The sequence below is a fragment of the Branchiostoma lanceolatum genome, chromosome 5, assembly GCF_035083965.1.
Source record: "Branchiostoma lanceolatum isolate klBraLanc5 chromosome 5, klBraLanc5.hap2, whole genome shotgun sequence".
Taxonomy (NCBI): Eukaryota; Metazoa; Chordata; class Leptocardii; order Amphioxiformes; family Branchiostomatidae; genus Branchiostoma; species Branchiostoma lanceolatum.
Window position 1 is genome coordinate 21,063,769 of NC_089726.1, and position 11,600 is coordinate 21,075,368.

Here is an 11,600-nt window from a genome sequence, read left to right on the forward strand (position 1 = left end):
TTTGTTTAGACCGACTTGTTCCAGACCTTAGATTGAATGACAAGCTCCTTCTTCCAGTTTGATGCGGTCTTTGCAATGTATTGGGTCTGGTTGGAGACTACGGACTATAACCTCTACTGCAATGGATCAAAGTCAAACTATCATTTTCGTTTACAATAAAGTTGATGTTTGTCATCGCAAAGTGCAACAAAAAATCATCTTCCGAAGTCTAACAGTTACATGTTGCCAATGTTAAACATATAATCTCAAGTTTCAAAGTTACAGTTACAATACAAGGTGTATGGATTATTATTGATAAATCCTTGTTGTAAAATGAACAAAAAGGAAAATGCTAGTATCACAATTACGTCAGGAACGAAAATTTATGTCACATACTCATGACATAATTTGTCTTTCAAGTATTTTCTAAAATATAACGTGGCTTTTCACTACTTAACATCGACATCGCAATTTAAGAAAAGAAAATGTCGCTTGGGTACACGATTACGATTTTCCTGATAGTCAGTCAACATTTCCCTTTATACTATGTCACATTTAGTACACAAAAAAATGAAATATTACCGTAGTAAATAAATTTTGTGGTAGGATTTCGACTAAGTTTTATTGCAAAACAAAAATCATTATTCGGTCCAGACAAAAAAACTCAGTGTATCTTAAGTTTTAAAGTTACAGTTGCAAATGTACAGCATAAAATCTTAATTTCAAATTCATAGTTACAAATACAAGGTGTACGGATCGCTGTTACGATTCCCCGTTGTCAAAAAAATAGATAGATAAATACTAGTAGATATCACAATTACTGATTGACCTGGGCTTTCATTACATAATATTACTATTGCAATTTAAGCTTACAACAAGTCGTTTGAGTACACGATAACGATTTTAAATAGCCAGTCAAAATATCCCTTTATACTATTTCACATTTTGTAAGCCAAAAATATTAAGTTTTACTATAGTTATCAAATTTCGTAGTATAATTTCAACGCAGTTATATTGCCTGACAAACGTTATTTATTCGAGACGAATAACTCGGCGTACGTCTCACACTGGCCATGAAAAATGAATTCGATTTATTTTATTATTATAGAATATGGTATTTTGATTTCGGATAGGTTTAATGTTACCGTTTCGAACATAACGCACTGTAAGTACGTCAGGTATGAACGAAACGTATGTTAGGCCACGCTGATATAATCATATGGATGACATCCTTGCGCACATAAACATCATGTTGTTAAAAAATGATTATACTAGTACTGTAAAAAGTACAAAGAAAATGCAAAAAGAGTAAATATATACCGTATACGTAGACTGCACAAAAAATACAAGAAAACGGACACTGATGCCATACAATAGGTCTATGCCGTACAATGCCTCTTTACCTTCGCCGGGGATGTATGCATTCGCGGTAAGGTTATGTTATCGGTTACGCCAGCTGTAAAGTGGGTCCGTATGTATGTCGAGATCATAAGTCGAGAGAACTTTGACGGGTCTTGCTGATTTTTGGTAGGTAAGTGGCGGTTGTGAGAACGAAGGTCAAGTTCGAAAATGGTTAACCTGGCGTTTTCCTAAAGTGCTCCAGTGGACTTTTTTTGTTAGTGTGTTTGTATGTAGACAACATGACTCGACGTATTGATGATGGATCTGCATGATTTTTGGTGGGTACGTAGAGATTGTGAAAACAAAGCTCAAGTTCAAAAATGGGTCACCTGGCATTTTTCTGCGGTACTGCTGTGGGCTGTTTATGTATGTGTATTTGTTTGTTGACAGGATAACTCGAGAAGCTGTTGATGGTTGTGCATGATATTTAGTGAATAGGTAGATTTATTAAAGGGGAAGGTCAAGTTCGATGATGGGCCTCCTAGCGGGTACTTTGGGTACTGCAGTGTAGCTTCAAAGTTTGAGGTCGAATTTTCTGCAAGTGCTACGGTCATGATTTTTGTGTGGTAGATAGTCCATGCTACATGAAGTAAAATGTACACGTTTGGGCCCTCTAGCGGCTTGTTTGGAGCTGCAGCGGGTGTTTTTAATTTATTTGTTTTGACCTTTGGACATGAATAACTAGACTTATGGTCAACGGGTCGTCTTGATTTATGGTATGTAGATAGCTCGATTAATGATTTACATCATTGAATATTTATTATGCAAATCAGGAGCTAATTTGCATAACTAGCAAGGAAAGTTTATAAATCTGCTGCCTTTCAAAATAGGACTCTCAAACATGTGACATATATAGCTGAAAAAGAGAGAGGTATCGATAGATACCAATAATGCTAATAGCTACCTATTTTGCATAATTAATGAGAAAATACTAATTGAAAATACCACAATAGTAAATGATTGGAATTTCATTCTTGTATCATTAGGAAGCTAAGTAAAGGTGAACAATATCAGACAAAAATCATGCATGACAAGGCCTCATTAACATAATTTATAAGGAAATGTCTACAATTCCCTTTCAATTTGCTATTTTTAAGACTATATATTCAGGTTAAATTGCACTGACAGGTGACCTAGTTAACCAGCGCAGGCTCCCTGTGAGACGTCCCTGGAGGACACATGTGATACTTTACTTGCCTGGTGCAGGGCTCTGTTTTGGGGTCAGGGAGGTCACACGGGCAGCCTTACGATCTAACGCTCTCCCTGTTGGAAGGTATAGGTTTGATAAAAACTGATTGATATGTCGACTATGAAAATAAGGGCATAATTGAAGCAAATACATTGCCAACAAATTGCCTTATTTTCTGTAGTAAAGATAAAAGTTATGATACCAATTAAGCAAAAATATTCTTACAGTGATTATTTTTATAACTCTTGGGAGAACTCGTGTAGGTATAGGTATGGGTTTGTTTTAAACTTTGAAAGAGAATACTAGTAAGAAGGTGATGACGGATCGTCATGATTTGTAGGGATGTACATAGTTTGAGTGATGATTTACATGATCGTATAAGAATCATGCAAATCAGGATCTGTGATGTGAATAAGTATACAAACCCTTGCATTCCATTGTAGTCAAACACGTGACATGTAACTGAGAAAGAGAGGAATATTGATAGATATCAATTATGCAAACGAATACCTAGTTTGCATAATATATGACAAAATGCTATAATTCCAGAGTTGTAAATGATGGGATTTCATTCTTGTGGCGTTTGGGAGATAATCAAATGTGGACGTTATCAGACATAAATCATGATGGCCTCATTTACATAATATATGAGGAAATGCTACAATGGCCCTCTTTTCTAAGATTTTACTTTAATGCTGTGTTTTGTGTAGAGAAAAGGATCACTTGAAATTCATGCAATCTAGGACCTTATTTACATACTGAGTGATAAGCATTCACTCGAAAAGGCTAACATCAGTCGGCGAAGGTATGAGGTCGTGGAACTCTAGTTCTGATAGTAACACATGCGGAATTTACCTTATTCCTTTCACAAACAGTATTTCAAGTTCTGAGAAATTCAGTAAATCTCCAAAAAATAGATTGAAGCATTCACTATATATCTTATATATACCGTGTTCTGTCGGTTGTAAAACCACTTAGATTTTTATGTTTCGCCCATACTAAAGGCATGGTCAAAAAATGACCTGAAATTTCGGTCCCCCGAAAGTGCGAAATGGAACGAAATGGAACGAAATGGAACGAAATGGAACGAAATGGAACGAAATGGAACGAAATGGAACGAAATGAAACGAAATGGAACGAAATGGAACGAAATGGAACGAACTAAAACATATGTAACATTATGAAATGAAATACCAGTAGATAGCGAAATATAAGGAACGTTGTAACATTCACAGTAGACCGGAACAGGAAGCAAATACATAATATAACGTGTTTTATTTCTTGAATCTATTTGATAATAGTAAATACAACGTTTTTGCCGCGTTTGTGTGGCTAAATTCTTCCCTGAAAATGGGAGCGACGTGTGCAAAGAGATCCATCGCTCTTCCTTGTGTACCAACGATCTGCAAATGAACTGCTGAAACCAAAATAGCAGGGAAAACAAGCAAACGGAAGTGAGTATGGAAGTGAGGACTAGATAATACAGAAGTTGGTGGTAACATTGCATCTCATAATTAACCAAGAGGGTATGAGGCAAGCGTAATTTTATTATTTATACAGCGTGTTTGCGTGCTGCAAATGGAGTCCCGCATGCAGATGAACCGCCAATGTTGCCAGCGCATCGGAACTGTGCACGTGGGCGTGCTATCGACAAGTTGAATCAAACTCCGGCTTCTAAGTTTTATCTACATACGGTTTTAGTCCATAACTAGTACGTAGCATATGCATATCTCCACAACAACTATTTTTATACAACCAATTGTTCGGCTGGTCGGCTGTCGGAGAATGGACCCCTCCGTTAATGATATGCAAATGCAGCTCTGCGCTGCGTCACCAATGTGACATTTCACACTCCATTCAATCACGGACGTGGACTGAGAACTACCTCTGGAGACATTTGTTGTACACGACAAAACAAAGGGAGGTTGTCAACGAGCAGGACATGTATTTCACAGTTCACACAACACGCAAACACGCTGTATAAATAATGAAATTACGATTGCCTCATGCCCTCTTGTTGAATTATGAGATGCAATGTTACCACCAACTTCTGTATAATCTAGTCCTTACTTCGATACTCAGTTTCGTTTGCTGGTTTTCCCTGCTATTTGCAGCAGTTCATTTGCAGATAATTGATAAAATCAAGGAGGCTAAATATCCATGTATATTTAGCCTCCTTGGTAAAATCAAGGAAGAGCGGGCGAGCTCTTTGCACGCGGCGCTCCCATTTTCAGGGAAGAATCTAGCCACACAAACGCGGCAAAAACGTTGTATTTAATATTATCAAATAGATTTAAGAAATAAAACACGTTATATCATGTATTTGCTTCCTGTTCCGGTCTACTGTGAATGTTACAACGTTCCTTATATTTCGCTACCTACTGATAGTTCATTTTTATAATGTTACATATGTTTTAGTTCGTTCCATTTCGTTCCATTTCGTTCCATTTCGTTCCTTTTCGTTCCATTTCGTTCCATTTCGCACTTTCGGGGGACCCTGAAATTTGGCATGGAAATATAAAAAGTAAAAACCCAAATATGTTTTTTATGATTTTTTTTTTTTTGGAACAGGCCTTAAAAACATTTTATGGAGTTTTTTCAAGCATTTTTAGGCTCCTATGCCCTGGTATTACAAGTAAATGACCTAGAATTCGGTACACTAGTGCCTTAAACATGTCCCTACAGGACTTCAATCACAAGTTTGAAATATAGCACTGCAAAATGCCTCATTATTTGGTGGATTTTTGAGCCTATTTCTAGACCTAAAACAGGCAAAAAGTGCTAGCCCCGATGCGTTTTTCGTGGCCTGTGTATCGAGTCGGATTATTGTTAGCTTTTCTGATTGCATGCGCTGCAATCATACACAGGCATACATGAAACTATCAGACTTGCAGTCGTATTTGCGTGTTTCACTAGGTTTTTTTTTTTTTAAATCACAACGGCACCAACTGACCACGGCCGCGGTAGGAATTTGTGGTCTTCTATGGAGGTTACCCTAATGGAACACGCGTTCTTTAGCCAACTTTAAAGAAAAACGCGCCACGCAATTTTTTTTTAATGATTTCAAAATCAACATTACCAATGAACATGCTGTCACCAAAACAAAGGACAATATGTAAAAAAAAAAGCAAGCAAAGCAAATTATACAAATATAAAATGAAACGTACAAAGAAAGGTTTTCCATTCTATGAAGTGCCATACGCTATTTTTCGACGGTGATTGCAGGAATTGCTACCGTGCTTTTAGGGAAACTTGACTTGGTCCTTCAACGTAACCAATGAACATGCTGACACCCAAAACAAATGTAAATACAAAGCAAGCAAAGCAAATTATACAAATAAGAAATGAAACGTACAAAGAATTGTTTTCCAGCCCATGAAGTGCCATACGCTATTTTTCGACTGTGATAGCAGGAATTGCTACCATGCTAATAGGAAAACTTGACTTGGTCCTTCATTTATAGACTGTCTGTGGGCAATAAATAAATCATGTTCGCCCTCCACAATCAGTAATAGTAACAGTAGTGAAGCTTGTGGTTGTTGCTATCCCCGTCGTCGTAGGGATGCGCCCCCTGGCGACGGTTACCGTTATTGTCATCTTCATCGTCCCAGTGGAAGTATTCCTCCCTTATGTTCATTCCGGCGACCTGCAAACAACAGATTATTGTTCTTTATCCACCATCCCACATTTTCTATTGTAGCTAATTGGAATTGAGGCCAAAGTTTGCAACCAAATTATGTACATGGCTATACATTGTCACCGTTGCAATTGTTGTGAAAATAAAATCTTTCATTCATTAAAGTCCAAATTGTGAATACCCTTTTGCGATATAGCTATTTACCAACAGGTTTTTAAAGATAGATGATAACCGTGTTGAGCTCCGTTAAAATTAATTATAAGGACAGCATGAAACGTCTAAACAACTTGATACATTTCCATACATTGTCAACGTTGCAATTGTTGTGCAAATAAAATCATTCATTCATTAAAGTCCAAATTGTGAATACCCTTTTGCGATAAAGCTATTTACCAAGAGGTTTTTAAAGGTAGATGACAATCGTGTTGAGCTCCGTTAAAATTAATTATAGGGACAGCATGAAACGTCTAAACAACTTGATATGATCAAACATTCAAAAGTCGAACACCATAGCTGACTATCATTTAAGACTGATGGGCTAAAGAAAAATGTTATGGACACTTTAACAGTTTGGAAGCTTGATTTTGATCGATCGTTCCTCGTTTTATCAAAGACACAAGTATAAAAACAAACGTTATTGCTAAATATGCCGTACCTTTTTGAATAGATGATTTCGGTGCAGCAACATCATTGATACTTTCCTTTTGAGCAAGCTCGGTTTTGACAAATGGCGTCGTCACTTCGTTGGAGGACTTATCTGTTGATGTCGTTATAGATGTATTGTCAACGCAGGTGCTGTCCACAGCAGAGTGACCAGGGGCGGAGGTAGTGCGCACAAAGACTTGGACTTCGCACAAGCTCAGTGTTCGGGAGTGTCCAGGGAGACGAACGCCCACAAAGCGTCCCCGCATCCCCTGACACGAGACGGAAATGGACGGCTGATTCACGTCAATTCGATAATTAGCTCCACACTTGGGGTTCGTGCTGACCTGGCTGGAATCCCCGATGTGGATGTTGAAGGGGTTGAGTCGTTCCGAACAACAGTCCTGGCGGTTGAAGATGACTACCCTGTTGATATTTAAGACATTTAGTTTGAGAGTTTGAGATTTAGCGTTATTTCTTTTTAAATTCGATGTTCATTCATACCAATATTGAAAAAAAATATCTAATTTGATACATGACCGTATCATTGATTACAAATGTTTTTTTTTACATATCTTTATCTTAAGTCCTGTTGATACATAAACATTGCAATTATTAAGCACCGTCGTTGCGTTGAGAACCGTTAGGGGGCCGTTTTTCGCGTATTTAATTATCTTGCCGCTAATTAAATTTACTAATCAGTTTTTCTTGCCTTGCATGAAAGTGCTGAAGATATTGGCTTGTCTAAAAAGAAGTCTCGTAGCAAGCAACGCTTTGTTCCAGTTTGGAATAATACCGTACTTCAAATACCCCAATGAGCAAGTCAGCCTGTGCCATTTTGGGGCGGAATTTTTTTGGACCTCCAATAGGGGCTGTACTAATGGCTCCACGGAGCGAGCTCGAGCTATACTGCCTACATACAGGAAAAAAGGACTGAAAACGACACCTTTTCACCAAAGGTGATGATCGTGTCTCTTACCTCTCAATCATAAACGGAAACCCAAGATCCACCCACCAACTGGGGTCAGCTTCTCCTTCAAGTGTGTGTGTACAGGATTGGTGATTGTAGGCAGGGTCAAGGAGGCGGGTATTCGTGTCCCCATCGACGGCATAAGAGGCAGCCGCAGCACCGCTGGTGCTTGTTTGGTACGCTTTTCTTCTCAGAGCGACATTGACACCCAAGAGATGTGGGAGGTCTGTGAGACAAAACATATCAAAATCATAGCGAAATTCTGAGGAAGTTTTTTCATATATCTTACAGTGTCTTTAACGTTTTATATCAGGCACAAGTACACTATAAACTGAAAGTGGTCTACAGTAGATCTAGATGACTAAAGCATGCTTTAAAGCATGTTTCAAATTTAAGATATACTCATTTGTAAATATATACAATACATGTACAAAAAGTTTGGAAAATAAAATGTGATCAAGAACATATCCTTTAGCAGCTCATCAATGGTAAAGTGTTATGTATCATTGGAAAGCTTATCAATTATCATATTTAGTAATACACTACTTGTTATGATCCAACATTCAAAAGTCGAACACCAAATCTGACTATACGTCAAGAATGATTGACTGAATTGAAGTTTTTGGACTGCTCAACTTCTAAGTAAGAAATCGGTAAACTTCATTTTGGTCGATCAAAAACACATCATTGTCATCATTATTGCCTACAGTTAAATTAATAACGTATATTTAAAATGTATGGATATCTTTGGTTATCTTGGCATATTATCTAAATGCTAAGTTTTTAATCGAATAGATTAGAGCTGAATACATATATGTATTTATACATGATATATGCTTGGTCATGTTTACCTTTAATTAACTAACACATGTCGAAATGTTGGCAGTTCATAAATTTAGAACTCAGATGAATTCTGGCGCTTTCGCATTAGTTATGCAAATAACGAATTCATTTCCATAATTGGTATCTTTTTAAATTCCCCCTGCCATGTATTTGAGTCCTGTAGTGGAAACACGGCAAATATAGATTTTCCTTGTTTATTATGCGAATTGAATCCCAATTTGAATAATTTGCACTTCATCATGTACATATAGAAAACAAACGAGTGTGAAGTACAGAAACATAAATGTTTGGAATAGTCTCCTCACTAAACAATTTTACTTATCTAATAATTTTCAAATGTAATTTTCGAAATCATCTTCTTTCAAACCCGAACAACTCCTAAATATCACGGCATCATCATATTGCACCTCTAGGCAATGCATTATTCATGGTCTTCGATAGTGATAATCTTTTGCGTTTAATCTGTAGTTTATCATCAATAATGAATCTTTTATATATTTGTTCCTAATGTTTATTTCTGTTTATTAAAAACTGTAACAACAATGATTCCAACCTCAGAATCCAGTATTCGACCAACCGTCGAGCTTGAAATGCCTTTTAAACATTCTATGGAAGCCCTTGTGATACAAGTAGAATCGATCTCCAGTGTGTTAAGACATGACCAAGCCTGATCATGATCAAGACCTGAAGTAGAATGAACGGTAGGGTGGATACAAACCGCCATACCCCCAGTGCAGTAAGGCCTATGAGTTTGAAACTTCGGAGGAAATTTTGCCTTGGTACCACACCTTCCAACTATGAATAAGATATAGGAAATAGAGCGATGGTATTTTCATAATTAATAAATATAGGATCGATATCACTTTGACAATTATTGACCCAGCAAGGTTGCTGCGTAGATCATGGAGCAGAGCATTTTTTACAGGATGTAGTGATAGTAAGCTGCTTTAAGGATGCCTTTCCGGAAAACTATAATACTGCTCAGGTTTAGAGAAATATTAAAATTTTTATTGATTTTGATTATTTTTGGGGGATGACCATGACTTAATCGGCCAGTATGTAAACATTGTAAGATGAAATCGATTTTTCGTAAAGGCTTTGGAAGAAAGTAAATCGTCAGGCCTTGTTTACACCCAAGTACACCTTTGTATGCCATAGCTACAGACTAAGGCTTTTAAGTCTAAAACCCTATTTTTTCGGAGTTTGGTCTTCCTCGCCAATCTATCAATCTGACAGCCGCATATCTCTCAATAGATTAATTGTTTTCGTACCCCCTGACGAACTCATTATCTGCAATTATCTTAATGTATGCATAGAGGGCAGACAGCGCCACAGCGCCCATTCAAGTTCTGCGTGAAAGACGTAGTCTGACCAGTCAAGGGGGGATCTATGCAGAACTAACTCGTTGCTAGAGTAAAACCAAGGAGGTTGGTAAAACGTTTGAATAGAGTTTTTGAGTTCGGTATTTTGACACGAAAATTGTAAGGTAGTTAAAAGGTCCCCTTGTAATAGGTGTGATATAGAATGTCTGGCATTTAATCCTAGTGCTTCACATCACCATATCACGTGACTATTTGCTGTGAACCTCCCTAGTGTCGATATTTTGTATAGGTTACAAAACAAAACAAGACTGATATTTCCCCGTACCTGGTGAGGTTCCGAGGTTCAGCTCTGTGAGGAATGGCTGATAGCCCGAGTGGGTCCGCGTAATCACGAACTTCCAATACCGCGCTGTTCCCTGGAACCCGCCGAACTCCTGGCGCTGGTCCGTCCCTCCCTGCACGTTAGTAAAGGACACGACGTCCTCCCAGTTGTATGGACTCCCAACCTGCGACTTCTGCAGCGTGAAGCTTGCTATGTCATGGGTCGTGTCTCCGTAGTTGTTGACTGCGATGTGGGTCAGGGTGTGGGGCGCTGTGAGGTCCAGTGTGATGTACCAGTTGTTGTGCCGGGACTCAGTATCTAAAGGGTTCCACCAGGTCCCAGTGTCCCCATCCAAGGCTTTTGCGGCGTCATATGTCACTCCGCAGTCGACCCACGGTGTGCCGGTGGAGTCCACAACCCATAATGAATCCCGTGAGAGCCATATACCTGGGACAGATAACGCAGTTCGTTAAACCAGCTTTATCGAAAAATATCATGGAAATCCGTCATTCCTTTGTTCAGTTATTCTCCTTAGACGATTTTCACAATAATGCCCCTGCAGTTCCAGAGAAGGCCCGAACCTACACCACTTCTGTATTACATCCTTGATTACATCATAAGCTATCTGCCACCCACGTTTTTGCCCGCTCTCGCCACCAAGTGCAAGTTTGTGATAATGTCATTGGATAAACCAACTGGAGACAAAGAGGTGTGACTATTCGATGGTTTATAACAATAAGTCTTCGGGAATACTTGTACTTGTAGCCGCGCTCATATACAAAACCAGGGGGTTAACACCACCGCCCGTCACTGCTTTAATAGAAAAACCAAAACACCATTTACGTGTGCTAGCATTTATATATCAGAGATTGCTCAAGCCCTTTAAGGCCAGTTCCAGCTATCCCCGCCAAATCCCTAATCATCATATTATAATGACATTTAAATGAGGAAGGTGCTATGGCAATGGTGTGAATGTGTGCTGGGGTAAGGCGATAATTGCTCAGACTTCACCTCCCACTCCCCCGCCTGCTATTAGCATTACATTGAGCGCTAACTGGATACCCTGCCATGCTGTCCATTGTGCTTTCCAGAAGTTTCGGTCGAGTGGGGGATTTTAAACATTTTTCTTCCTCCATGGATTGACAGTCCTGAAGAACAGAGAGAAACGTTAAAAACCCTGGACACTCCTAACCCACTCGACCGAAACCTCTGCTTGGAGAATACTCAGACATCCAAAATCCTATATATGAAGCTACAATTCTCAGCAAGTTTCGATCACAGGCAGGGTCCTACTA

General features: G+C 38.6%; 1 protein-coding gene across 1 annotated transcript; it reads right to left on the reverse strand.

Moving 5' to 3' along the window:
• Window positions 1–6,074: 6,074 nt before the first annotated feature.
• On the reverse strand, window positions 6,075–11,384 carry LOC136435962 (uncharacterized). Its single transcript, XM_066429672.1, has 5 exons — window positions 11,348–11,384; window positions 10,309–10,752; window positions 7,828–8,044; window positions 6,857–7,274; window positions 6,075–6,215 (listed from the first exon to the last, which is right to left on the reverse strand). Exons 1-5 carry the CDS (start codon window positions 11,382–11,384, stop codon window positions 6,075–6,077), a joined length of 1,257 nt encoding a protein of 418 aa, XP_066285769.1.
• Between the last annotated feature and the right edge of the window lie 216 nt (window positions 11,385–11,600).

Bases quoted from the DNA above. Each gene is read 5' to 3' on its own strand.
- LOC136435962 (XM_066429672.1), bottom strand. From the start codon at position 11,384: ATGGACAGCATGGCAGGGTATCCAGTTAGCGCTCAAT. The intron at 7,275-7,827 runs GTAAGAGACACG...AAATATCAACAG, and splicing joins TTTCCGTTTATGATTGAGAG to GGTAGTCATCTTCAACCGCC. The intron at 6,216-6,856 runs GCATATTTAGCA...TGTTGTTTGCAG, and splicing joins CATCTATTCAAAAAGGTACG to GTCGCCGGAATGAACATAAG.